This window comes from Crocodylus siamensis, chromosome 1 (assembly GCF_052110815.1).
Source record: "Crocodylus siamensis isolate JL-2025a chromosome 1, ASM5211081v1, whole genome shotgun sequence".
In the NCBI taxonomy this organism is placed as follows: Eukaryota; Metazoa; Chordata; order Crocodylia; family Crocodylidae; genus Crocodylus; species Crocodylus siamensis.
This window is the reverse complement of record NC_143395.1, coordinates 421,555,832-421,583,790: the sequence shown is the minus strand read 5'-3', so window position 1 is coordinate 421,583,790 and position 27,959 is coordinate 421,555,832. Positions and strand designations below refer to the sequence as shown.

General features: G+C 60.3%; 1 protein-coding gene across 1 annotated transcript; it reads left to right on the top strand.

Moving 5' to 3' along the window:
* On the top strand, nt 1–27,170 carry RHOG (ras homolog family member G). Its single transcript, XM_090030987.1, has 2 exons — nt 1–166; nt 25,291–27,170. The coding sequence occupies exon 2, from the start codon at nt 25,329–25,331 to the stop codon at nt 25,902–25,904; it is 576 nt and encodes a 191-aa protein (XP_089887113.1). The 5' UTR covers nt 1–166; nt 25,291–25,328; the 3' UTR covers nt 25,905–27,170.
* Nucleotides 27,171–27,959: the final 789 nt, after the last annotated feature.

Below are 27,959 nucleotides of genomic sequence, written 5' to 3'. Positions count from 1 at the left end.
GCGGGGCCGGGCCGGGCCGGGCCGGGCCGCGCGGGGAGGAAGTGGAGGGGGGAAAACTTGGTGTCTCGCAGGAGGCTGCGGGGGAAGTCGGCGCAGAAGCCGCCTCGCCCGCTCGCAGCCGCCTCGCCCCTCCTGCAGCGCCTGCACCCCCGAGATATGAGCGCGGGTGAGTGCCCGGGCCTGGGCGTGCAGTGCGCCCCGCCAGCGGGCTGCTGGGGGCTGGGGGCGTGCAGTCCACACTGGAAGGGGACTGCTGGGGGCTGGGGGCATGCAGTGTGCCCCGCAAGGGGGCTGCTGGGGGCTCGGAGCATGCAGTGTGCCCCGGAGAGGGATCTGGTGGGAGCTGGCTGTGTGCAGTGCGCCCCGCAAGGGGGCTGCTGGGGCTGGGGGCGTGCAGTGTGCCCCGGAGAGGGGTCTGGTGGGAGCTGGCTGTGTGCAGTGCGCCCCGCAAGGGGGCTGCTGGGGGCTGGGTGTGTGCAGTACACACTGGAAGGGGGACTGCTGGGGGCTTGGTGTGTGCAGTGCACCCCGAAGAGGGATCTGCTGGGGGCTGGGTGTGTGCAGTTCACACTGGAAGGGGGGCTGCTGGGGGCTGGGTGTGTGCAGTGCACCCCGAAGAGGGATCTGCTGGGGGCTGGGAGTGTGCAGTGCGCCCCGGAGAGGGATCTGCTGGGGGCTGGGTGTGTGCAGTTCACACTGGAAGGGGGGCTGCTGGGGGCTGGGTGTGTGCAGTGCGCCCTGCATGGGGGGCTGCTGGGGGCTGGGTGTGTGCAGTGCACCCTGCATGGGGGGCTGCTGGGAGCTGGCTGTGTGCAGTGCGCCCCGGAGAGGGGAGCTGGCTGTGCAGTTTACCATGGAAAGGGGATCTGCTGGGAGCTGGGTATGCAGTGCATCCTGTAGTGGTGGGGTCCCATTGAGCAGGATGGGTGCAGTGTTGGAAAGGGGCTCAGGACCCCACCCCGCTCCCCAGGGAAAGCCAGGGAGGATGCTTGGGTGGGAAGGAGAGGAGAACTTTTTACCTGGGGTACCAGTGGCTGGGCCTAGGGAAGGAGCTGGGCCGGGCCGGGCCGGGCCTTGTCGGGATGCTCGGGATGTGCCTGCTTCTGGGGCTCCTGGGTTGGGAGCTCCTTGTTGTGCCCCTAGCCCTTAGCACCGGCTCCCTCCCCAGGGCTCAGCTCTTCGCCTCTCCCCTGCTCCAGCGGCGTTGGGATTTGCCTGGTGCTGGGCTGAACCAGGCCCCCACGCTGTTCTGGGTGCAGCCGAGCCTGCTTGACCTGAGCTGGGCTGAGGGCGGCCAGGCCGGGTGGGTCAGCGCCAGGCGGCAGGGAGCCCTGCAGAGACAGGCTCTGCTCCGTGTCCGGCCTCGAGAGCTGGGGCATGGGATTCCTCTGTTTTGGTTACTGGGGCCGCTCCCCTGTGCCCAGAAGGGCTGCGTCAGGCTGGCCCCGGGCCTGGCTTCGCTCTGGGTGTGGAGGGAGGAGGGAAGGGAAGCTGCTCTCTGCAGCTGCGCTTGCACCCCTCGGCGTGGTCCCCACCCCAGCCCTTCTGCTTGATTTCAGAGCAGGGGATTTCTTGGGAAAGGGGGGTTTCAGCCCGTGTCTCCCTTGGGCCCCAAACCGCTTTTTTTTTTTTTTTTTTTTCCTTCTGTTTTTTTGCACCGGTCCTGGAAGCACTGCAATACCAGGTCAATGCATGGAGTGGATGGAGGCCCCAAACCGCACTGGGATGCTGTCCCGGGGCAGCAGCAGGGACCCTAACAGCCCGAGAGCTGAGCTCACTGCAGGGACAGCGGGGCAGCTCTACCCATCAGGGAGACCTTAAGCCTCTTCCTCCCGAGCTAAACGAGAACTGACCATCTCCTGGTGCAGTACAGGGCATATGACACAGTGTAGAGGTTCTGATTCTCTCCATCAGAGGGCAGTGGGGTGTGTGTCACACATCCGTGTGTGCGCGCCCGCGTGCACGGAGGACTGAGATGCACTGCGATATGATTTATGCATGTGTATCTACCCATGCACGTGGCATCACAAGCTTTTTAAGACCCGGTGCAGGGTTTTTTCAGGCACGTCGAACCCTGTCAAGTGCATTTTTTAGAAGTTGAAGTTAAGTTTTTAACGTGGGGGGGGGGAAGCAAGAAATGAAGCCAGACCAATTCTCACGGGTCTGGGTGAGTAACTGGCTTTGCAAGCCTTTCCTCCCTGGTTTACATCCAGCAGGGATGGGTGTGAAGGGCTAGGGGTGATCAGAAGAGTGCTGGAGGCAGGCCAGAGGGAGGAGAGTGCCTTTCTGTCAGCTGAAAATGTGGTGAATGCAGCTGAAGGGGAAAAAAAAATGAGGCCAGTCCCTTTCTCACCTCCTAAACCCCCACCCCATCCCACAAACAGCTGGTCTGTTTTGTTGCTGAGCCTGGTTGGTTGTTAAAGAGGGTGGTCACAGGATGTTGTCTGTGGGGTAGACAGCAATGAGATGGTTTCCACCGTAGGATCATTTCATGTCTCTCTGTGTGGTGCGGGGCCAGTCCTGCCTCCATCCTCTCCCTCCCTTTCCCACAGGGAGCAAGGACTTGGTGTGTCATAATCAGAGCAATGTGTAATGTTTAAACAGTCAGAAACAAACCCCTGGTACAGCTAATGAGATGTCACACATCTGGGCTCAGCGCTGCGCATACACATCCCGGGCTCAGGAAATCAATCATAAGATGCATCTCTCTGCACCGGGCCTCTCACCTGCCATTTACCTTTCCTAGAATCGTAGATCTTCCTTTCCAAGCATGCAGGGGTTAAATTGTGACGGATCAAGAGCTGGGTAAAAAAAGGCGGAAACTAGTGAATTCGAGTGACACCTAGTAAATTGTTTCAGCTGGGAAAAAAAAAAAAAATCCCAGGGGCAGAAAACACCCAGAAATGTCCAAACAGGCCGTCATGGCATTTCCAAAGTGAAAGTGCAGTAGGTTCGCAAGAAGGCTTGGGCATCATTCACAGGACTGCAGAAGCGGTGCCTCCTCCACAGCTAGTCGTTGAGGCACTTTCCGGGGATGGGGGATGCCGGGTTGCAGTCCCTCTTCTGCTGGACAAGCAGCCAGCAGCGCCCTGCAGTGGGTTTCCCTTCATCTCCCCTGCTGTCAAGTTTCCCACTTCGCATGTGTATAAATGTTGTCTGAGGCTGGGCAACCCAGGTGAGCGCCATAACCAGCAAACTCGTTCCCTGGCTCCAGGAAAGGAGAATTTTTCATACACAGTGGACAACCTCCAGCTGGAGGGGTTGAGAGAAACCTCCCCCAGCGCCTGCTGGTAGGGAAAAGCCAAGTTCAGGTCCTTGAGTAGGGATTTGAACATCGTTCACTCCAAAATGTTCTGGTTTTTATCCTTAGGCTGTTGTGTTTCAGCTCGATCCTCTCCAAACTCACGTCTTTTTAACCACATCCCTTTTTTTGGGGCACGTCTACATGAGGCACTTACTGCGCATTAGCCTAATAACACTGAGCAGTAGCATGTCATGGCAAAAACCGGGCTCATAGCCGACTGCGCAGTGTTATTAGGCTAATGCACAGTAAACGTCACTAAATAACCGTGCACCGGTGCTACTGCGCATTAACTCCAGGTACTGCGCATTTAGCTAGTACTTTATTCAGGAAGTACTAAACTAAATGATTAGTATCTAAGGCACATCAATGAATGTGTAGACGTGCCCTTTGTAACGTTTTCTTCCTGAGCTTTTTCACCCAAGTGCTCGTCGTCTGGCCACGGATTGGGGTTGCACTCTAGCTTTGTTATGCTTTCATGAAAATGGCATAACTGGCTTATTGATGAGAAGACCGAGAGGTGTTTTAATTGTTTTGTCTCAGTCCTGGCACACGTGGAAGAGATCTGCTGATGTGGGGAGGGGGCAAGGGCTTTCAGTCTTGCTGGCAGAGGCGTAGCGAGATCCAGTGGCTGGAAGATGAAGTGAGGCTGATTCAGGCTGGCTAATAAGATGCAGTTTCATGCAGTCATAGACAAGGAGGAAAAGGGAGCTCAGGAGGTCACATCTAGTCCCACCACCTGCTCCAAGCAGGACCAGCCCCAGCTCCATCATCCCAGCCAAGGCTTTGTCTACCTGGGTCTTCAAAACCTCCAAGGATGGGGACTCCTCCACTCCTCTGCGTAACCTGTCCCAGTGTTTCACCACCCTCCTGGTGAGAAAGTTTGTCCTAATATCCAACCTCAACTTCCCTTGCTGCAACTTGAGCCCATTGCCCCAGCAGACTTCCTGCCTGTGGCATGGGCACTGGACTCAATGATCTTGCAAGGTCCCTTCCAGCCCCTGATGTCTATGAATCTATGACTCTGCCCCCGCTGAGACCAGCCCAGCTCCATCCTCTTTGCAGCCCCCCGGCAGGGAGGTGACAGCTGCTATTCAATCCCCCTCGGTCTTCTCTTCTCCAGACTAAATCAGCCCATTTCCCTCAGCCTCTCCTCACCAGTCCTGTCCCCCAGCCCCACAACTGTTTTCATTGCCCTCCGCTGGACTCTTTGCAATGTGTCTACATCTGTTCTATAGTGGGGGGGCGGCCACAACTGGACACAGGACTCCAGATGTGGCCTCCCCAGTGCTGAATAGAGGGAAGAATCACTTCCCTTTATTTGCTGGCAACGCTCCTGCCAATGCAGCCCAGGATGCCATTCGCCTCATTCCCTAGCGCTGAGGGCAATGGAAGAACAGCAGGGCAGGGGAAGTGGCAAACTCACCATAGCTTATAGACATTAAGGCAGAAGCTTACATTACTTTCCAGAGGACAGGCTTTTTTCCAGCTTCTGGGAAAAGTCCTACAGCCTGTGGGGAGGGCCGGGTGTCAGGCAAGCTACTTGGGGTGGTCTCCTCTGGCCTTGGGGTCCGTGGCCCTTTCAATCCCCCTGTTCAGTCGTGGGCCACAGCATGCTCAGGACGCTTGCAGTGCTGCATTAAGGCAATGGCTGTAACCCAGTCTCATCCTTCAGGGCTTCAGCCTGTCCCCCGCAGGGGTCAGGAAGGACATTTTTGTCCTACCGATGCACAGTTGGCCAGATCAATGCATGTTGGGTTTTCTTTTGCTTTTCTCTGAAAGATTAGAAACGTTGGCTTCTCCTGCCTACTAGGGTGTGATCCATCTCTCCCCTAATCGATGCCCAGGCATGGCTGGGCCTTTGCATTTGTCTTCTCCACCTTTGTGTCACCACCTTTTAGCCTCCCAAGGTCTGAAATGCTTTAATCCACCCCGAGCTACGGTGCTCAGTGGAGGGAGCAGTGGTGGGGAGAGTCAGGCTTGGCAAACTGATGGGCTCTTCTAAACATAAACGGGAGATCTCAAGCCTAGTCTCACCCACAGATATTGGAAGTGATTTGTCTCACCTATCGCTAAATCTCACTGTGGCTTTGGTCTGCTTTTAACCTTTTGTCTGCCCTTTTCCAAGTGTGTTTGTAACGTGTCTCCCTGTCCAGAAGACGGGTGGCTGGGAACATGGGGACGGTGGGAGCAGGTGGCGACTGGCTTCTGGGACCCCCCCCCCCCCGCCAAGTAGCACATCTTGTCCGACTTCTAGTAAGCACGGGGGGGAAGCCTGCGCTCGGTGCCCTGGTTGATGGCAGCGATGTGGAGGAGGCGTAAGTGAGAGTTCCTGGAAGTGACATGTAGGTCACCGGGCTGGATGCCGGGTGCAGCGCAGGCAGGGCGGCCGTCTCGGCTACAGAGCTCCTTGTGCAGCACCAGCTGGATGGGGAATAATGTCGGGGCTTGAAGCCTGGATAAAACGAATTGGGGGGTGGGGCGGAGCAGGGGAGCGCATGCATTTTGAGGGACGGAGGGTTTGTGCAGAAGGGAGAGGCTCCACTTGACCCTCAGCAGGTCTAGGCTGCCAGCACTGAAGAGCACCTTAGCTCAGGTGGGTCTGGCTGTGGGAGAAGAGAGGAGCCAGCAGGTCTCTGGTAGTGATACCAGTGGAAGGAAGGTGCTTCTGTATCTGTCCAGTGAAGGTAGGAGAGAAATCTGTCTGCATCTCTCTTATCTGTCCAGTGAAGGTAGGAGAGAGAGCAGGCTGAGAGTGGGGTGATTTCCAGGGCAGCAATAGAGAACCCAACTCAGGATGCGTCGTCATCATCGTTGTTGTTGTTAACAACAACAGCAACAACAACAATACCACCATCTTTCTTACTGTTCTTACTATTATTATTATTGCTAGTGTGGTTACTATTATTTGTATTATTGTTTTTATTATGGCTTTTCTTTACGGGGGGGCAGCTGACGGCCTCGGCAGAGTTCAGAGCCTGGGAGTGCTTAGGGTCTGTCGTCTAGCTGAAGAAGCATGACGGGAGGAGAAACAGAGGCACAGTGAGGGAAAGCGACTTGCCCATGGCGGTGCACTCACTCAGTGGCAGGACCAGGAAGAGAAGCTGCTTGTCCTAAGTCCCGGTCTGGTTTCCCAAATTACCAGATCACCCTGCCTCTGCAGCTGTCTCATTCCTTAAGTGGGAAGCTTAAGACCAGACATTAATCCCAGCGGTGGGAGAGGAGATCGGCCTAGCAGCAGCACAGATATCCGGGCGGGTTATTGCACCAGACTCCAGATCAGGACGCAGACAGCACGGGCACAGATTAAACACGATCCCAGCCTAGCACAGCGGTCTGACGGCTCCCGTAGAAAGTGACCCAGCGTCACAAGAGGACGAGGTTTGCAGAACCGCCTGCGTCTGGGACGAGCCCGGCAGACCTGGGCCTCAGTAACGCCCGGGAGACGCTCGCGAAAGTACTCTAGCAAAGCCGTTAAGTAACAGAGACCACAACAGAATTAAAGTCGACATCGTCTGTGTGGGGAGAGGTGACAAAAATAAAACGAGGAAGTTAGTCACAAAGCCCCTGCCGTTGAAACTGAGGAAAATTGAAATCCCAAGGCTCGGTGCAGAAGTTATTTTAGCAGTGAGGACAGCGTCCCAGGGGGCCTGCATGCCCCAGAGCATGAAAGGAAGCAGCGGGGCAAGAACAGGAGCCCAGGTGGCTTAACGAAATGCTCGGAGAAGTTACTGAAACGGCTGCGGCATCCTTCAGAAAATGGCAGTCCTTTCCATGGGACCCGGGAGGGTGGGAGGAAAAGCTGGGACGTATGACAGGTTAGGTGGGATAAGAGGAAAAAAGAACGCAAGAGGCAGAAATAGATCTCCAGGCGTTTTTTGAATTAGTCAGAAGCAGGAAGCACGTGAGAAAACCAGTGAGCCTGCCGGGGGTAATCGCCGGCGCGGCTGGATGGTATCTGTGTGTCTGCTGTCCACGCAAAACCAACAGCCGCGGAGCTGCTCAGAGACCATCCCTTGTGTCAGTGGTTAAAACATCTGTGCCTCGGTTTTCTTCTTGCGCCTTCTTACATCCTCCCTTTCATTCTCGGTGGGCAGGCGCTGAAGGAGCGTCGGCATCGCGAGCCTTGTCCCCTGGCTAGAAAAGCCTTTTCAAAGAGGAGGAAAGCTTTGAAACGTTTCCCGACCGGGGTGGGGGGCCGTCTCTGAAGTTCACTCCACGTCCGGACCTCCTTGTCCGTGGACGCTTTCTCCGCAGCGCTTCGTGATCCGCCTTGTCCCAGAGGAGCGCTGCGGTCACCAAAACGGGGGTCTTCCTAGCTGCGGCTTGCGTCGTTCGCTGGTTTGAAAGTTGGGCCCGAGTTTCAGAAGCTGTGCGGGGACGAGAGCAAAGGCCTGAGGGGCTCCCAGCAGCTGGCGTCACGGGGAAGACAGGCAGGTCTATTTTGGGCCGGCGGCACGTTCCCATTCGGCTCTCGATGCAGCGAGCCCTGGCAACCCAGCCGTTCGCGGGGGCCGAGTCCTCGTCCAGCAAAAGTTTCATCCCGAGCTGGGATTGGGAGGAACCAGCGCTGCTTAATGAGGACCCCGAACAAGAGGACAGGCTGTTTGCCTTCAGTGCAGACAATGTCCAAGCTTTCCTTGCTTCTGACCAGCACCTGGGTACAGCATGAGCCAGCTGCTTGTCAGCCAAAGACCTGAGCCATCCCGACATATAGCAGGGCTAGCATCAGCCGGAGAAGGAGGTGGACAGGGCAGTGCTAGCAGCAGGCTGTTGTCAGCTGGGCGTCCCCCATGTCCCCCTTCCACCCCCCACAATCTCAGGTAGATATTGTGGAGAAACAGGGATAGTCCAGATGCCCGTGGGACCCCTCGGGTGAGGGCTTTTGGAGCAGAGGAGCAGGTACCCTTCACTAATCTGAGCTATGCTGGCGTGAAGCAATTAGAGGCATTGCAGCACCGGCCCATCTATGCCTCTGTCCCACGCAGGCAGCTTCGCAGGACATGCGGGCTACTGTAAAAGGCAGCAGAGATGTCTGGTGTATAAACACAGCAATCTTGATGGACTCGTAGTACTGCCAGACCAGCCTCTGTGCTGCACCCAGATCCCACCCCTGACGGCAGGAGGCTGGCTGACATCACGTGTTGCAGGGCTGGGGTGGTTGCGCCTTGGCTGTAAGTGGGGGGCCAGAGGCAGGTTGGGCTTCAGGGGTGGGTGTTGGCATTGTGTTGTTCAAGGAGGCATGCATCGGAAGGGGCATTGGTGTTCCTTACTGGGTTTCGCACTTGCTGGTTGTACTGGGCTGGAGACAGCAATGCTCTGGGCCTGCGCGAGCATCCTTCTTCATGAGCTGGGACGAAGCTCAGGTTCCCCATCCTCTTTTCCGACTGCAACATGCTCCCTCCCAGTGCCTGTCACAGACTTTACTAGTCCTAACTACCAGTCCCCCCTTTTGAGCCATGAGACAACCCGCGTGGAGAAAGAAGCGGCTTATAGCCATCACAGGCTGCAACTGGCCTGCATGCAGCAGACATGTGGCACCCAGCACAGAGGTCCTGATCTTCAAAGCAGGGCCTTGCAATGCTGCTGCAGTTGCAATATTATTATTATTAGTATTAGTATTAATATCATTGTTATTATTCATACGAGTATTATTAGTACTATCAGTATTATTATTAGATGAGTAGTAGTCATGATAATAGGAATGATGACAATGGAGTATTGATATCATTATTATTATTTATTGTTATCTCTTCTCAGCCTCTTGAAGGCTCAAATCAAGTTATTATTAGCATTATTATTATTATGTAAATAGTAGTAGTCGTGATGATAGGAATGATGAGGACGCGGCGGGGGAGGTCTAACACCTCTCGTCCTGGTCTGATGGGTATCCATCCGGGCAGATGTTCGTGTTCCTGGTATCCTTTGCAAAAAGCTTTCCGTGCCCTCCAGGCAATGAGGGCTTTTGCCTGGTCTTGTCAGCAACATGGGGTGGGTTTTGGTCCTGGCTTTGACACAGAGGGGACCCCCATCAAAACATGAAAAGCGACGTGCTCTGCAGCTGGCAGCGCTGTCCCCTCCCGGGGGTCCCGCCGGGCTTTCATGCTCCCTCGGAAGTGAGACCTCTCGGGGTTTATCGGGCTGAGCGCTGCACCCACATCCAGCCCCCGGCAGGCCCAACAGGTGCTCGGTTGTTGCCAGTCTGTTGTTTGCTGGTGACGTGCCAGCACCGAACAGCTGGTATCTAACTTTCCCCCTCTCCCCAGTGGAAAAACCCTGCTGGAAAGGGGTGTTTTGGGGTTGGGGGGGGCGGTTTCTGTGCGTGAGAGACAGAGGGAAGGTTTTGCTTCCCTTTTCGGGTGACAGGGAGATGAATCGTTGTCCCTTCTCCGGGGGTGAGGGGCAATTATGAATCATCTGCCAGCCAGGCCCGTGATGTCCCACTCAAGCTTCCTCTTGCTGAAGCAGCAGTGCCGGGCGAGAACCGCTGTTGCACGGACCCGGGGGGGGCCCCTGCGTGTGCCAGTCAGGGATGTGGGGTGGGGGATGCCCTGCCCCGAGATGGATACCTGTCCCAGCGACTGTTTGGCCCAGCACAACTGTGTGGGTGTTGCGTGCATGTGTTTGTGCAAGGGGCGCGTGCGAGATGTGGGGTAGTGCAGTGCACAGGGAGTTAGCAGGGCACTTGTGACGGGATGCTGGAGCGGGTGGTGGGTTTCGTGGGAAGGGGCTGGGAGAGGGGATAGCCATGGGGCTGGGGGTGAGGAGGGGCGCAGTATGGGGGTGTGTGTGTGTGTGTGTGTGTGTGTGTGTGTGTGTGGAGGGCAGGGTGCTGGGAGCTGGGCCTGGGCGCCACGTGGTGGGAGGTTGTGTGGGACTCTGGGGGTGACCAGAGCAGGGTGTGTTGTGAGGGAAGGGGCTGTGTGTGTGTGTCAGGAGATGGCTGTGCACGGTGTCAACGCCTGTCGGTGACAAGGGCAGTGTGTGTTGTGCAGGGTGGGTGCTATTTGTGTGTGTGTGTGCAAGGGGAAGGCAGTGCACAGTGTGGATGGCTGTGAGAGATGGCGGCAGTCTGTGTTGTGGGGAGAAAAGCGGGTGTGTGCATGCATGTGTGTGTGTGCAAGGGGAAGGCAGTGCACAGTGTGGATGGCTGCGAGAGATGGCGGCAGTCTGTGTTGTGGGGAGAAAAGCGGGTGTGTGCATGCATGTGTGTGTGTGCAAGGGGAAGGCAGTGCACAGTGTGGATGGCTGCGAGAGATGGCGGCAGTCTGTGTTGTGGGGAGAAAAGCGGGTGTGTGCATGCGTGTGTGTGTGTGCAAGGGGAAGGCAGTGCACAGTGTGGATGGCTGTGAAGGATGGCGGCAGTGTGTGTTGTCAGAGAAAAGTGGGTGTGGGCACGCGTGCATATGTGCGTGTGCGAGGGGAAGGCCGTGCGAGGTGGGGCCGCCAGCGTGGTGGTGCAGGGAGCTGCATCGGGGCCGGCGGGTGCAGGGAAGGAGGGGCAGGATGCATCCCTGGGGCTCGGTTTCTTCGCTTCCTGTCGCTGTCTCAGGCCTTGCAGATGCCGTTCCCCTCGAGGCCCGTACGACGCAGCCCTTCCTGATCTCTGCGGGTCTGGCGGCTTTCTTCCTTTGAGGGACTTAAGCCGGAAGGATCTTCCTTGAAACACTGTGGAGCCGATGGCTAGCGATCCCCCACTCCCTTCGCCTGGGGAAATGGGCCGGCGAGGGGCCGAGACGATCAGGGCAGAAGCAAAGCAAAGCAGTGCACGGGAGTCCCGGGGGCTTGACACGTCCTTCCTTTGGAGAAGTTTATTCTGAACAAACCAGGGGGGTCTAGAAGGTTTCTCATCTCCATCACGCTCCTGCCCAACTAATCCTATCAAGTCCCAGGTCTCTAGCCTGCTTTGCAGCATCAGCTGGGGAAGGTCTTAGCTCATTTGGAGAAGCAGGGTCAATTAGTAAAGCTAGCGTGCAGGTGGGCATACAATTTCCAATACCTGAGCTAGCTCAAGTTTCTCTACATGCCACTAGGTTATACCATACAGACATAACAGTAGTAGTAGTATTACTATTCTTATATCTGCATTTCTATCCTGGCCTCTGCAGAAAGGCTCAGAGTAGCTCCCAGTGAATGACAGGAATCCCACAGATAAGAAACTGCAACCCCAAATTTAGCTCTTTTTTAATACAACCTGAGTCTTAGACTGTGTCTGAAGTAGTGCATTTTTTATGGGAAGTTCACTAAAATAATAAAGTCAAGGCTGTATCCCTAACTACAGATAAACCGAACAATATGCATCTGGCTAGCCGTAGCACTTCTTATATAGTCCCTGATGCTGCAGCATGGCAGCACCACAGCCAGCAGCATCCTTGCCCTCCCTCCATCCGGGATGCAGGGCTCTGTTGTTGTCGCCATAGCACAGGCAGGAGCTGAGACCGAGAGCTCGAGGTACTCGCCCAGTGTGGCCCAAGGTCTCCCAAGCCCAAGCACCGGTTTGACCCTCTGCACCATGAGCTATATCTCCCGGTGAGCCACTTCCACGCCTGCCCTTTCCCATCAGGCTGGTGAATCTCACTCAGGAGGCAACACGAAGGGCTTGCACTTTCCACCCGGTTGTGAGACTGCCGCTGGCCATGGTGAAGCCCACTCTTGCTTTTCACAAACAGACCCCCTATGCCTATCCTAAAGTGAGGCAAGCGGGCCCATGCCATCCCTGCCCCACTGTAGTGTCAGTGCCAACAAGAGCAGGGAGTATATAGGGTGCCCCAAACTAGGCGTGGAGCTGTATAGAGCGGCCTGAAGAGTCCCAATGCGGGACCCGGGGATGAGAGCGTGCAAGAGTAACTTCAGGAAGCGTTTCCTGGTGCAGACATCCATCGAGCTGTGGTCTTGCTTCCCGGGGGACAGGCTAGAAACTTTGCTGCCAGAGTAGTTGGTCAGGGTCAGACTCCTTAAATCCCGGAGGACTGACTCGGAGGGCACGACGTGATTGCAGGAGGGGCATGGTTTGGCACCTCTGATCCATGCAGAATACACCGGGACCCTGGAGAGGCTTGTTTGCGTTCCCCAAAGCACCCACCTGCCCCTAGTCCCTCTGGCTGGGTCAGGGGGTCTTTACCTGCGAGGGGAAGACAACAGGGAAATGGGCCTGGCAGCTCTTTCCAGGGTCAGGCAGGGACGAAAGAGCTCTTGTGATGCAAGGGATCGCTACTCATACCCAGAGCATCTCACTGCCTCCGTCCCCTCGCACTGCAGTGTGCAGGAGCATGGGGGAAGTCTGCTTTAGGCCAGACTGGCTAACACGAGGAAGAAGGCAGGGTAGATATGCACCTCTGTAGACTAACTAAAGGTATACAGATAAAGAGAGAAAGAGATAGCACAAGCTTTTATGAAGCCAAGGTTGCTTCAGTGCTGTGCAAGGATGTGCAAAAAGCTGAGTGTGAGAGAGAAATTAGAATATGAAACGCAAGGGAGGAGGGGAAAGAGAGACTAACGTGACTGACTACCTCTCTCTGCTCATGAATAGCACCTAGGAGGCTGAGCGAGCCTAGGCACTATCTTTTATTAGACCAGCTAAATAAAAAACATTTCTTCCGTTGCTGCAGAGTGGGCAAGGCGCTCACGGTCTTGGGCAGGTTCCCGGGGACTCATTGCTGCATCCCTACCTCTTCCTAACCAGACGGTTCTCTGCCCAAGAAGACCTCCCCTAGCACCACCCGCATGGTTTAGGGGGTGGCAGGCAGCCTCTCCCCACCCCAGCCCGTGGCATTTACAGTAACAGGAGCATCTGGGCGTGCTCATTGTGGACAGCCGCTGGATTTTGAGCTCGGGGTGGAGGGGGCCGCTGCGGAGTCACGGTTGCAACAGCTCTCCCTGGCTGTCGCTGCAACGAGGCCACGAACACCCTTGCGCAGCGCTGAGCAGGGTTTCCCCCATCCTGCCTGCCTGCAAGGAGAGAGACCTGCCCTGCCTCCCGCACCCCTCCTCGCGCTGCTGCCAGGGCCCCTCCGCAAGCGCCTCCCGGGCAAGCAGCCGCCCCTGCAGCAGGGCTCGGAGACCGGGAGGGCGGGCGGCTTGGTTACGGGGCAGAGAGATCCTTGCCATCCCAAAGGTGGCCCTTAGCAGCCTTGCTTCTGGTGCCCTGCATGCTCGGGGCTGTGCCGATGCTCCTGCTGGGACTCAAACCCCCAGGGTCTTGCCTCGCCACTCAGGGTCAGACCGATCGCCAGATTTGGGGTCAGGAGGGAATTTTGCCCAGTGGCCAGACCCTGGGCTGGTTTGGACAGAGACGGTCCCATCTCAGGCAGGGTTGGATGGACTAGACCTCCAAAGGTCCCTCCCATCTGGACTTCTCCGGGATTGTGGTGCATGCCACCTACGTACCCTGTACCAGTGTGAACAGAGGTCTCCCATTACTGTGGTCTCCCAGTGCCTCCCAGCCTGCAGTGGGTTTACCCTCCCAGCACTCTTCCCTGGGAGGAGAGCTTCTCCGTCTCAGTTTTGCAGGCAGGGAAGTGAAGAACAGGGAGATTAAGTGACTATCCACCATGCTCCGACCGCTCTCCAGGCCGAGACGCCCGACCCCAGCATGCAGCGTAGCCGGCGTTTGCAACTCTCTGCCCTTCTGCATTTGCTCTCCAGCGTTTCCAGCTCATAGCAACACCCTATCTAGGGAGAGGGGTTGGGTTTAACCCCTGTGCCGTGGACCTGGGCATGACTACCCCTTTAATAACTGGAGTGAGTTAGCAGAACAAAGCCTATCTAATCACCAGGTTGTCTGCAGATTTCCACACGATGAGGAAGGAGCCTGGCCTTGGACTGATATTTTCTGCTGGAAATCGTTTCCGATTTTCTTTGTCTGGTGTGGCTTAGGCAGAATTAACTTATCAGAGCTTAGTCAGGCCAGGATGCGTACTGTCTGCAATTTGCATTGCTCCTCATTTAGGGGGCTGGTCAGTCAACAGTAATAAACAACGGTTTATGACTTCTGGTGGGGCAAGTATGCTGAAGCCTATCAGAAACCAAGATCTAGATGCAAATCTCCTCAGTAGGAAGAGACAGTCCTTGGACAATACAGCCGATAGAAACAGAGTTGTTTCTACCTCGAAAGTTTTTGCATAATGGCTTATAACTTGGGTCTCTGACAGAGGTAGGATGTGAACCACAATAGCCAGACCTCACGCCAGAAGGCAAGCCCTGGGAACAGCTGCTGTGCTCTCATTTCGAGCAGGAAGTCAGCAAAACTATCGGTCAGCTCTGCTAGGGAACTGGTTGTCTCATGTCGGCTAAGTCCCCGCACCCCGGGGGTCCCAGTTTCTCCGTTTCTGTGTTGAGGATAGCGACCCTGAGATCTTCCCTTAAAGTCCTTGGCCCTAATTCTGCAGAGAGTCCCCTGCGCAGCCTCGGTGGCAGCCCTGGGCGAGTACCTGGGGTAATCTCTACGAGGCGTTATCACTCGAGGGTGGGCACGGGTGCTTGCAAGGCTGTCTGGACCCTTTGTCAGCCCCGATGCACGGAGATGACAAGGACAATGCAAGGCAACGAGCAGTGCTCCACTCCCAGAGTGCAAATAACCGCCTCGCCTCCCCCATGGGAAGGGCGGATTCGGGCCAAGCAGTCCTGGTGAATTCACGGGGGTGATTCCCGCTGTCCCAGCATCCCAAAAGCCCCCGCCAGGCCGCGTTCAGGCGGCTTTCCCAGTTGTGGGCAGGAGGAAATCGGTGCTGGGTGACTTGCCAAAGCGTGTCAGCTTCCTCCCGCCCCGGGAATTGTGTCCGCACACGCGCGTGTGCGTGCCTGTGCGTGTGTGTCAGCTCTCCCAGGTTCCTCCTCCGGCCACCCTGGCCGATAGCCTCGTGTTTTCCGACGTGGGGCTCCCCGGCCGCGGCTCTGTCATCCCCGCCTGGAGCGTGCTCCTGCTGCCGGCCCAGCCAGCGCTGCGCGGGGACGCCTCGGCCCCTCTGCCCCTGCGACATCGCTCCGGGCAGCCCAAGAGCCTCGATAACCTGCCCGGCGCCGCCTTCGAGACGCGCGTGGAAGGGCCGGTACCGCTGCGAGGGGGTCGAATCCCGATTTGGGAGTTCAGTGTGACGTTTCACGGGCTTGGGACGAAGGCCGTTAACCCGCCTCTCCTTAAAAAGGGTGATAACACTCATCTTCCCCGCTTGGCAGTACCCTCAGGGCTGGCTGTGGGCACTGCAGGAGGGAGCTGAGCTAACAGACCAACAAGCCCCTTCGTCCTGAGTCTCTCCGAGCGCCTGAGAGGTATCAGCGAGCGAAACCCCTCTACGGCCGCAAGCCGTGCCCCCGTCGCGGTCTTGGGGATGGCTTCGGGGCAGACTCTCCCTATGCCTGAAGAAGGGCGTTTGTGCCCAAAAGCTTGCGAAGAACACTTTTTCCCCCAACTGTTTCGTTGGTCTAAGACGAGATATCACATTTACCCAATGAACCTCGTCTGCCTTCTGGCAGGGGGGACGCCGCTGTCCCCGGGGCAGCGCTCGTGGCGCTGGGCTTTGCAGATCTCCCCCAGCGGCTCACAAGCAGCAGCCCCCGCGCGCCGCCTGTCCTCTGGCATGTCCCCTCCGCCACTGCCGTGCGCCCTGGAGCCTGCCGGTTTGGAGGGAGGCTCCTACGGCCTGCCTTTGGCCCCGGGCCCTGGCCTCAGCCTGCTGGCAGACGGGAAGGAGAGTGTCGCTCTGCTCCACGCTGGCCCGGTGCCTTCCCCAGCGCCGCAGCGTCAGGGCTGGTCATGCGCCGGGCTGTCGGGAAGCAGGAGGGGCCAAGGCAGAAACTGAAGCAAGCTCTTGTTTACTGCACAGGGCTGGCTTCCTGCATCTGGGCCAGCGCGGGAGACGGGAGAGCGAGCTCTTCGCCGGCCTGGGCGCTGCCCCGGCAGGGGTGGCTTTAGACCCGGACCTGTCGAAGTCTGCTGAAACCTGACTTATTGCTCTCTGTCTTGGGCTTGGTCGAAATAAAAGGCGCAAGCCAGGCCTTTAAAGCTGGCCTAGGTCTGGAGGTGGTATAAGTGTCTGCAGAACTGCGCTGGTGCATCCCTGTGATGTGGACCAGTAGCATAACTGGGAAGCGGTGGCGGGAAGTGGGACACCAGTCCTGGGCATTGACGATGAGGGGATTCGAGAAGTCTTTACCATGGCAGGGGAGGTGTAGGAGCCAGGCAGCATAGCCATGCACCTTGTGGGGCATCTGCAGTGCAGGCGGGTGGGCAAGTGCAACGATGCTCCCGCTCCCACTCAGGTTTTTATCGCAGAAGCCACAGCCCGGTAGTATATCTGGGTTGACGAAGAGCAAATGGGATGCCAGGGGCAGCTCTCAGGGAGCCCACGCCACGGGGCTACTGCTGCCGGACTCCGCCGCTTCTGCCCAGGCGCTGAATAATCTTGATCCACCGACGGTGTGGACACAAGTGGGGAATGAGCCCCTGGGTAATCATAAAAGCATTGCCCTGGAAAGGACTGGTGCTGACCTCGGTAATGCAAAGATCAGTCTGCTCTGTTGGGGTATTGTGGGGGGGCTCCCAAAAGTCCTGGCTCGGCGTGTTTCCTGGGGGACGTCTTTGGTCAGGGACCTCGAAGGGATGTTGCCAAGAGCTCTCCCACGGGTTTTGGGGGAGAAGCAATATCTTTGAGCTCCGTATCGGAGACCTCCATGGCTCGGACCTGCCACGCGGCTGCCATTTCTGCTGGAAAGTTTCATTCTTGCCACCTTAAAAACCAGGGGCACTAATGGCAGCTTGGCCTCGTTCCTCTGTTACCCCTCTTGGTTACCCCTCCGGTGCTGTGGCCTGCGGCAGAGACCTCAGTGCTGCCCCCCTGGGCCGGGCAAGCTGGCAGCACGCGGCAGGGCTGCGCTCGGCCCGCTCGGTTTGTTCGGTGGCCAGTGCGTGCAATGCTAAGCAGGCATAGACTTGGCTGTTCCTTGGATGGGAGACCCCTGGGGCTGTAGGCTCCAGGCTAGGAGCTGTGGGTGAAACTTGGTGGAGGCCGAGTGAGTGTGAATTCAACCTTGCTGATGGGACTAGCATTGGAGGGGACCTCAGGAGGTCGCATCTAGTCCAACCTCCTGCTGCAAGCAGGACTAGCCCCAACTATATCACCCCAGACAAGGCTTTGTCTTAAAAATCTCTGAGGATGGAGACTCCACCACCTCCTCGGGTAACTTGTTCAGTGCTTCGCTACCCTCCTAGGGAGGAAGTTTTTCCCAATATCCAACCCAGACCCCCCTTGTTGCAACTTGAGAGCATTGCTCCTGACTCTGCCTTGCTCTTTGCTCTGTTGGCTAAATGCAGCTCGGTGCCCGTGAGATCCTGGGGGGAGGTGGGGCTCTGTAGACAGACCAGGTAGTGCCCCTTCCACGTGCAGCCCAGCCTGACACCTGCACCCCAAGGGGAGAAGGCAGACCTAGGAGCATGACCCAAGCATCACCCCAGGGACGGGGGGATCAGTCTCGCAGAGCGGGTATAACCAGGAGGGGTTTGACGGCAGCTACAGCAGGTCTGGGCTGCCTTCCTACCTGCTGCATCAGCACTGGCCCCGCACTGCCAGCGTGACCCGGGAGGAGCCGGGCTGGGATGGACCACGAGAAGCCGGGCAGTGCCCTGGGAGAGGGAGAGGCCCCCCACCCCCTGAGAAACAGGAAGCGCTGTAGCGGAAGCTGGAAGTTGCTTGTGACAGGGGAAGGGACTTCCTCTTCCCTGCCCTGCGCCCGGCCCTCTCGGTGCAGCCAGGGTGCAGGAGCTTGCCCTGCACTTTCCCCCCGGGCAGCCTGGCCTGCGCTGCTGTCCTGACCGGAGCCCGGCAGAGAAACTCCTCCTGAAGCTGCGCTGTGTGGCCCCGAGCCACCCTTTTCCCCACCCTGGGGCCTCGGTTTCCCCACCTGTGTCCAGTTTTGTCCGCAGAAAGGATGTGTGCACGTTGGAGAGGGGCTAGTGGAGAGCAATGCAAATGGTTGGGGGGCACGACTTGTGAGGAGAGGCTGAGGGAAATGGGCTGATTTAGACTGCAGAAAAGAAGACCGAGGGGGGATTTGATAGCAGCTTTCGACCCTCTGCAGAGGGGTTGCAAAGAGGACGGCGCTGGGCTGTTCTCAGACGACAGGACGAGGAGCAATGGGCTCCAGCTGCGGCAAGGGAAGTTGAGGTTGGATATTAGGAAAAACTTTCTCACGAGGAGGGTGGTGAAGCACTGGAGCAGGCTCCCCAGAGAGGTGGTGGGGTCTCCATCCTGGGAGGTTTTGAAGACCGGATAGACAAAGCCTTGTCTGGGATGATGCAGCTGGGGCTGGCCCTGCTTGGAGCAGGGGGTTGGACTAGATGTGACCTCCTGAGCTCCCTTCAACCCTCACGTCCTGTGAGTCTGTGATTGCGTGCGACTCAGTAGTGCGCTTGCTGTAGTGTGCACCGCTCCCCCGTGCTGGGTGGGAGCAGGCCTGCTCAGCCACGGGCCATGGACCCTCTGCGGCTGCTAGGTGCCCCTTCAGCTTCAGGGATTGGGGCCTGCTTTTGGGCTGAAAGGGTCCCATAATAGACCCTTCTGTCTCACACCCAGACAGCTTCTCTCTCCTGTGCATCTCCCCATACCCCGAGCTATGTCTCCTACAAGCTGGAAAGGCTTCTGGACTTTATTTCTGGGCGGGCAGACACTGGCACCCCGTGGCGCTGGGTGCCACGAACCCCCAGTTGTCCAGGAGTTTGCCCCGGCGTTCACGTAGGGTGTGTCACGTGCGTAGCGCTGTACGAACCCCCGGTGCAGGGCGCCCCCAAAGTTGACGTGAGCCAGCATTGCTCTTATCTACACGTGGGGAAACTGAGGCACGGCGAAGTGGAGGAGGGGAGGCCATGTCAAGCGCGCATCCAGTGAGCCCCCAAACAAGGGCCCCGATTCAGAGGAGTGGAGCATTTGGCGGGGTAGGAGGGCTGCGGACACCCGAGATGGCACAGGGCCTGGTAACGCGTGCCCGGGTCGGTCCCGCGTAAACAAGCCGGGTTGCATCTCGCCGTGGCAGAGCGGTCCTGCGCGCGTTTCTCTTGAAGCAAGCGGTAGGACTTCCTCACCAGATCCTATCTGCCTTCAAACGCGGGAGCCGCCATGTTGCGCGCGCCAGCATCGGCGCGGGGCTTCCTGGCTCGCTGACTCCAGTGGCCTGCTGCTCCCAGGCACCTCGTCCAAAAAGCCCCCTCGCGCGCCGGTCGCGCGCCGTTGACAGCCGGCCCCGGCTGCTTCTAGGGGCAGCTTCTCCCGCACCCGCGTGGCTCTGGGGTTAGACACTTCCCTCTCGTTTCCAGGCGGGTTTAGCCCCGTTTGTTCTCATGCGAAGCTCGTCTTGCAGCTGAAACAGCTCCTCTCCCTCCCTGGGGAGCGCAGCCTCGATGTATTTATAGGCAGCCTCGGACCCCCTCTCAGGCTTCCTTTTCCCAGGCGAAACAAGCCCGGCGTCCTGCCTCCTCTCCGCCGTGCCCTGGCCGTCCCGGCAGCCCTCGTCTGCACCTGCTAAATTCAGATTCACCCTCGCTCCAATGCGGACAGCCAGGCCTGGACACGCCGCTTTGCTTAAGGCCTCGCATACGGGCACGGATGCTTTGACACTGGAAATACTTCGCCTCTGAAGACAGCCTCTGCCTTTTTGGAAGAGGCATCCTCTTTTTGGCCCCCCGTCATGTTGGGATCAGCTGTTGCAGCAAGGTCTTTCCCCCATACTCTGGTTCCCAGCTGATAAGCCTCTAGCTCTTGGCAGACATCCGGGGTAGGAGGCCTGAAGTTATGGACAAGAGCTGCTGGCAAGTGCTGCTGGATCCTGGGGGGGCAGCCCCGGGACCTGCTGTCCCTCGCTTTGTGCTGACTTTCCCCTCTGGCACCCTGGTCCAGCTAAGGCTTTGCAGATTATGCATGCCAAAGGGAGCTGGGGTCTGTCTGGAGCAGGGAGAGGGGCTGGGAAGAGCTGGGACACCCTGGGGAAATGGGAAATCTGCAGCCCCCACGCAGGGTGGGCAGCCCAGGGGCCGTACGCAGTGCTCGGGTTCACGAGGGGCCCCCGGGCAGCGCCTGCTGCAGCAGATCTGGGATTTTGCAACGCGGGCATGAAGAGGGAGGATGCGTGCGTGGGGGGGGGGGTGATTTACCAGTAGGCAAATGCCAAACCTTATGCAAATTAGGGTTATGCAAATCAAGGGGGGCATTTATGAAAGGCTGCGGATTGCACAAGATCCAGCGCCTCGCGCCAGCGCTGAGCTGCGGCTCCCATCCCTCCTACCCCGCCGCTCGGGGCAGCTCGTTGGGCCGCGTCTGCTCCTGTTCGCACCGGTGACAGACGTCCGCTGGCCTTGGGAGGAGTGGAGGGGAGCCGTTGCCCCTCGGTGCCCACCCACAGGGGATGCTTCTGCCATCGCCAGCCCCACCGGGGTCTTTGCCCTGTCCCCTTGTCTCCACCCCGGCGCCTTTCTGCTTCCTGCCTTCCCCGGGACGCCTTGCTCCCGTCTCCTGAGGAGAGCTGAGGCGGGGGGACTTGCCCATGGCCACTCAGGGGAGTTAGTGGCGGAGCCTCATAGCCCAGGTCCCAGCCCAGAGCCGGGGTGACGGAGCCGCCCTCTGCCCGCAGCTTCCTGGTGGCCCTGGGACGCCGGGCCCCCGCTCTGCAGGGCGCTGCCGCAGGCTGGTGGCAAGTCACAGAGGAAGCGTTTGGCGGGAGAGTATTTTTAAATGTGCGCTGCTCGCAAAGGAAACCGGCGCTCCCCTCCGCCCTTCCCCCCCGCTTCGCTGAGCCCCGCGAGCTCGCTACGCCTCCTGCGTGCTCAGGCCCCCTTCCCACCGCAGCCCAGCAGCGTCTGCCTCCCTCGGAGCGGGCTCCCGCCCTCTGCTTCCTGCCCCGAATCACGCAGGTGGGCTGGGGCTGCGGCTTCCCCTCCGGCAGCTTTCACTGCAGGGCCTTGCAGGCCCCCTCGCCCTGCCTGCTTGTCCCGCGCCCGGCAGGACACGATCCCGGGGAAACCCTCTGCAGCGCCGGGGCATCGAGGCAGGGCTGCAGGCCCTGCATTCGGGCCCTCGCTCCCGGCTGGTTTGCAGCGGAGCCTGCTCGAGTCTCGGCCTTGCTCCCCACGCCGCCTGGGTGGCCCCCGGGCCGGCGAGGTGCCTGGGCAGAGGTCGTGGGAGACGTCCGCAGCCAGAGACGGAAAGTTTCGGGGGCTCTTCTTCTCGGAGGGGAGATGGACCAAAGGGGACGTCCTTAGAGGCAGCCCTAAAGGGACAGGAAATGCCACGCTCTCCCTCCGATATAGTTTCCCCCTCGAAGGGATGCCGCTTTAGCGTGAAAAAATAAACATCCGGTTGAAAGCCCAAGGTTGTCCCTTCTCGGCTGCCCCGCATCCAAGCCCCCCGTTGCCTTGAGGCCTACACGGTCAGCCTGTGCCAGCATTGCCTTGGCCTTTCCCGTGCATCTGCAGCTCCCCAGGGCTTGTTCGTAGCCCTGTATGAACCCCCGGCGCAGGGCACCCCCAAAGTTGATGCGAGCTGGCATCGCTCTTGGTCTGCAGGTGGGGAAACTGAGGCACGGCACAGCGGGGAGGGGAGGCCGGATCAAGCGTGCATCCAGTGAGCCTCCAAACAAGCGCCCTGATCCAGGAGAGCAGAGCTGCTTCGGGGCAGGGACCAGGTCTTTGTGCTCTGTGTTGGTACAGCGCCTGGCACCGTGGGCCCCCGCTCCCTGCCTGGGACTTCTTCTAATTGCGGCCATCCAGATTAAAAGCGCTAAAAAGCTAGGGAGAAAAGAGCTGTCAATAGCTAGCAATCGCCGCTTCGATGGGAAAGGCAATGGAAGCAAAAAGTATTTAGACAATCGTCTTTCGAGCCAGAATAAATGAATATGAAGGACGAAAGCGCAAGGCAGGTTGATTGGGGTCACTTCCTCACTCGGTCTCTTAACAGAAGGGACAAGGAGCTGCTCAAATGGGGGGAAAAATCAGCTCTGATCAAATAGATCTGTGTGGGACCCGTGGAACTCCTTGCTGCAGGAAACGACCTGGGCTTAGCAGGATTTCGAGGTCTGATCGCTTTATGTGTCCATCGAAGGTGTCCGGAGCGAACAGGGCAGATCGGGCTTCGGATAGGGCAGTGGTTTTCACCCTCCTTAGACTCGGCGAACCCCTGGGTGGGCTCGCAGCCGCCCTCGGAAGATGCCGGCTCTTTGTTTTCACTCTTGGGTTGACTCCTTGAGAAACAGTAGAGCAGATTTTGCGCTGCAAAATGCTCGGGGAGACCCGAAATCTCTGGGTAGCGAATCCTGTTTACGAACCTAACGTTGCGGGGCAACCTGGCTGAGAATCACTCGGGTCCTTACCCAGGAGGAATCGGTCCTCCTGGTTCAGGCATAAGCCAATTATTGGAGATTAGAAGGAGATTCCCCACGAACTTCACGCACGTTCCCGGCCCCAGTGGGTGACGGGACGCAGGGATGGTGGGTCGCAGCCGGGCGGCTCCTCCTCCTCCTCCCTGCAAACGCTAGGCTCGCATGAGCCCGCATCCACGGGCGCCGAGGGCAGACCCTGACATCGGTTCGTGGGAACTTCCCTCCTGGGAGCTCTTCCCCAAAGTGGCATGAGGCAGAAGTGTTGCAAGCGCTGGCTTTCACGGGGAATTCCTGGTCTCGACGTGCCAGGAGAAGGAGTTTGCTCGGACCTGGCGCGGGCAGAAGCGTGAGAAACGAGCCTGCATCCTAAGATCCCAGGCGCAGGGCCCTCGGGTCTTTTGGCCCTGCTTTTGTCCAGCACCTGGCACCCTGGGGTGCTGCCCTGGGACGGAGATTGCAGACGACAAGAGAAAATAACCAGGAAAGAGGCCCCCCGGCGACCGCCCGCCCAGGCTCTCGGCGGCTGCGAGTAGGACTCTGACCGTCGGCCACGCAGCCAGGCTCGGACGTGAGCCGGGGGTCCCGGGGCTGGGAGAGATGGGGGAAAGGGTGGCGAGTGCATCGGGGGCCCCCAGCTTCCCCGGGACACGCCGGGGGTGCCCCGGAGAAACAGGGCCGGGCAGCAGAGGACGTGACCACGTCCTCCTGGAGGCAGCGCTGAGCGGATGTGGACGCGTTTCCTGGCCACGTGGGGTGGGGCCCTTCCCAGCCACATCTGTCACGGCGGTGGGTCTCGTGAGCTCAGCGCGGCTGGGCGGGGAGGGAGAGAGGCCTTCGTGGCGCGGCATCCAGCTGCAGGGGCTGCCTGTCGCATGCCGTCACCTGGAGGCCCAGCGCCGTCTGCAAGGGCGGAGGGGCGAGGCCCCAGGTCCCTGCTGGTCCAGTTCGGCGTGCTCTGTGCCTCAGTTTCCCTGCCTAGAAGATGGGCTGGGTGGCACTGGGAGGGTTGTGCGGACACGGTCAGCAGACGTGGGTGGGATTTCCGGGAGCCATCGCGTGTGCCCAGCTCCCGGGCCCGTGAGAAACCGCAGGCCACCGAGGACGCTTGGCACCCTGCGTGCCCAGGCTGCGTGCCTGGAAGGCGCCTGCCCCGGCTCAGTGCAGGGGAGCGGGTGACGTGCTGGGTGAGCCGTCGAGGGAGGGTCCCTGCTAGCTGTGAGCCCCTGATCCCTGTTTATCCGCCGGGTCACCCCAAGCCCTCCCGGGAAAGGAAAAAGGCCCTGGTTGAACTTGCAGGGCTTAGGAGTGAGTTCCCCCCGTGCCGGCGGGTCGCTGGAGCGGGGCAGGGAGCTGCCGGGCCCTCCTCGTCTTCTGTGCTCATACAGCGCCGAGCACGGGGATGTCCTCGCCTGGCACGTGGGCTCCGAGGGGCTGCACCTGGAGCGGTGGCATGGACCCCGCCGGGGTGGGGCTGTTTGCCCCCGCGTGGCAGGGTGGCGCGGGGTCACGGTGCGCCCGGCGGATGCCGCTGCGGGGGCCCACGATGGCGCACGCGGCCAAATCACCTCCGGCTTCTCCCAGCCCAGGGGTGGGGGCCAGGTTGTGTCAGCCTGGTAAGAGGCCCGTCGCCCGCCCCTGCAGCTCCCGGGGGAGTTTTGCTCGTGCCCTCCGTATCGCCCCGGCGAGAGGCATGTGACGGAGGGCGAGATCCCCCGCCCCAACAGCACGATAAGCCTTATCAGCACCAGCAAGCACAGGCTCTCCTGATAACGCTGCGTTTCCCGGGCGCAGCGTGGAGCCGGAGATGCAGCCGCTGCCTGTGCTTTCCCCCGCCGTGGGCTCCTGTCCCAGGAGTGTCTTGGCACCTACGCTGTCCCGTCTGGCCCTGGTGCAGAGGTGCTGAGGCCCGTGGGGGCTGAGCTTCCTGCCTGGGGGTTACCTTGGCCTGTATTATTATAATTAGTATGCACATTTATCTCCACCAATGCACCCTTGGATCCCCTGGGCTCAGCGGGGACAGGAGCTGCGCGCGGCGATGCCTCCTCCTGGCTCTGCAGGGGAAAGCTGGGGAGAGGGCAGGGGGCAGAGGAGGTGGAAGTAAAACAGCATCATCGTAGTGGTGGGCACAGCCTTAGCGCGTGGGGGCTTACGGAGGGGTCGGGCGGAGCAAACGGGGGCAGCAGGCGGGGAGTCCCCTGGTGACGCTGCCTGGGGCCGGCTCGCCCTTTGCAGAACCGGAGCCGTGGGGCTGGCAGGGAGCTGCCGAGGTCACATCTAGTCCGTGTCAGCCCTGCCCAAACCAGCCCGGACAAACCCACCGTCCAACCTCTGAGCAAACCCGCCGTCACCCCCGACACGGCACCAGGCATCGCACCCCAACCCTGCCGCAGGGAAAACGGGGACCGCGGCCACCAATGTCCTGCTGCTGCCAAAGGCAAAACCCCGCAGTCCGCACCCGTCTGGGTAGGGGGGAAATCCCTTCCTGACCCCAAACGCAGCATCCGAGGGGCCCGACCCTCTGGGTTTGGTCCCAGCCCAGTCCCCATCCTCAGCCTGTGGGAGGCTTAAAACCCCCCGGCACCTGGAAGTTTTTGCCGAGGTCTGGTGTAAACCCTTGTCCGTCTTGTCCGCAGGCCGCTGAGACGGAAGCGAGGGACGCCGAGCCGCCAAGATGCAGAGCATCAAGTGCGTGGTGGTGGGCGACGGAGCGGTGGGCAAGACCTGCCTGCTGATCTGCTACACGACCAACGCCTTCCCCAAGGAGTACATCCCCACCGTGTTCGACAACTACAGCGCCCAGAACACGGTGGATGGCAGGACTATTAACCTCAACCTGTGGGACACGGCCGGCCAGGAGGAGTACGACCGCCTCCGGACGCTGTCCTACCCCCAGACCAACGTCTTCATCATCTGCTTCTCCATCGCCAGCCCGCCCTCCTACGAGAACGTGAAGCACAAGTGGTACCCGGAGGTGTGCCACCACTGCCCCAACGTGCCCGTCCTGCTCGTGGGCACCAAGAAGGATCTGAGGAACAACCCCGAGACCATGAAGAAGCTGAAGGAGCAGAACCAGGCGCCCGTCACCACCCAGCAGGGCATCACCCTCTCCAAGCAGATCCACGCCGTCAAGTACCTGGAGTGCTCCGCTCTCAACCAGGAAGGCATCAAGGACGTCTTCACGGAGGCCGTGCGGGCCGTCCTCAACCCCGCCCCGGCCAAGCCCAAAAAGTCCTGCGTCCTCTTGTGAAGGGGGAGACTTGGGGGGTGGGGGGTGGGATCGGAGAGACACCTGAGCAACCTCGTCTCGGCCCCGCCGCCCCCCGCGACGCCAGAATGTACAGCCCCGAGCGCAGGGCGCGGCCAGGACTGCCCGCCTCCCCCGTCCCCATCCGCCCCCCGCCGTGCGGCCTTCCCGTTCAGGAGCAGCTCCCCGCCCGGGTACCACGGGCCCGCGGCTGTTAGCGATAATAATAAAGCCCACGTTTGCACTGATGCCGAAGTTGTCTCAGGTCCCGTTTCTCGGGGGTCCCGTCCCCCCGGCTCCCCCCCGCCTCTGGGGCGAAGCCCAGGACACGCCCGCGTGCCCGGCCAGAAGGAAGCCAGCGCCCTACGACCCCGCGGCCCTGCGAAGGCAGCCCTCGAGCCACCTGAGACCACCCGCCCCGCGCCCCTCGCCGGATCGGGACCGCAGGAGAGCCCGCCGCCCGGACGAGCCCTGCCCCGGCAGCACCGGTCGGAGAGCGACGGCTCTCGGGCACCTCGGTCCTCGCCGCGTCGGAAAGGCCTTCTCCGAGCGCCGTCTCGGGCTCTTTTCCCCGCACGTGGCTTCTCTTCCGCGGCGCCGAAGCGGCCCCTTCCCGGGACACGAGGGCTGGGGCCTGGCCAGCGACCTGTTGCTCGCCGCACCCCGGCGCGTCCGGGCTCGCGCGCGGAGACCCTGGCCGAGCGCCCGCCACGGACCCTGCAGCTGGGGCACGGCCGCCCGAAGACCGCCGCGCGCCGCCGGCTTCCCCGGCCCCCCGCGCCGCGCGCCCGCTTTAAGGGGTCCCCGGTGCCAGGCGCAGCACGCAGCAGGATGAGGCTCCCGGAGCGGTGTTAGCCCCCCGATACAGGAGGGAAAGGCCTGGTGAGGCGCCCTCGGCTTCATCGGAGGGGTTGGCAGCAGGAGGAGGGAAGCGGTCGCGGCTCCGGCCCCAGGCCCTTCGCGTCCATCCCGGCCTGGCGACCGAGGGGGCTGCCTTCCCTGTGAGGCCCGCTCGCGGCGGGGCGGGGCGGAGGGGGCAGCAGGGCGCTGGGGCGCTGAGAAGCCGCGCGCGGCGCCCGTGGGCCCGGCCGGCCCCGGGGCGGGGCAGTGGGGGCGATGACCAGGAGCTCCCTGTCCCCGTGCCGAGGACGTGACCGGAGCAGTCGCTCGGGCAGGAGCGACGCGTGCGGCTCCCGGTCTCCTCGGGGGGAGCTCGCGAGATCGGGGCCCTCCACTTTGCTTGTCCTTAATAAACGGATTTGCTCGGTGTCTCCGTGCCCGGTGGCTCCTTGCTCCTCTCCCCGGACCGCGGCGCATCAGCAAAGCCCCACGCCCAGCCCTGGGTACGAGCCCGGGGCCCGGTCCTGCGCGGCGCTGAGCAAACCCCCCTCCGTGCCCACCCGTCCCTGGGCCGGATGGGGCAGCTTTGGCTCCCGGGGCTCCCGGAGAACCGGGTGGGTGTCGAGACACCCCGCACCCACGTGGCCTCTGCTACTGCCTGGCTGAACAGCCCTGGCCAGCTCCCTTTGCTTGCGGACTGCAGCCCTGGGAGCGGGGGGGTTAACTGGTGTCGGAGGAGGCCAGGGCAGCAGCCTTGACCCGCTGGGTTTCCACACACAGGAATTTAATCTGTCTGGGGCTTGGCACCGCGCCCTGCCGCCCACGGCACGGAGGGGTCGCACCCCAGCCTGGCCGAGGACGGCGAGCTGTGGAGACCCGGCCGGCCCCCCGGGCTCGCCTCGCCCCTGGGGCTGAGCTCAGCTTTGCAGGGCCAGACGGGGAGACCGGAGCGTGGCAGCCTCCCCAGGAAGGGACCTCACGCTCCCCAGCTCTGCCACCGACCCGGCGGATGCCCCCGGGTGAGTCACCTCGCCCTGCTTCCCCGTGCTGGGGGCTGGGCTCCGGCCCTTCCTGGACGGTCGGAGAGACAGCTGAGACGGTCCAGCAGCCGTCTCCTGCCCGCGGGCGGGAGGCGCGTGCTGGCTTGGCCTGGCCCCGAGCCAGCCGGGCCCCGCATGGCAGGGCCCGGCTCCGTCCCGCCCCTGCTCGGCGATGCAA

What these genes read in the sequence shown, in the direction of transcription:
- RHOG (XM_090030987.1), top strand. Translation starts at nt 25,329, where the DNA reads ATGCAGAGCATCAAGTGCGTGGTGGTGGGCGACGGAGCGGTGGGCAAG.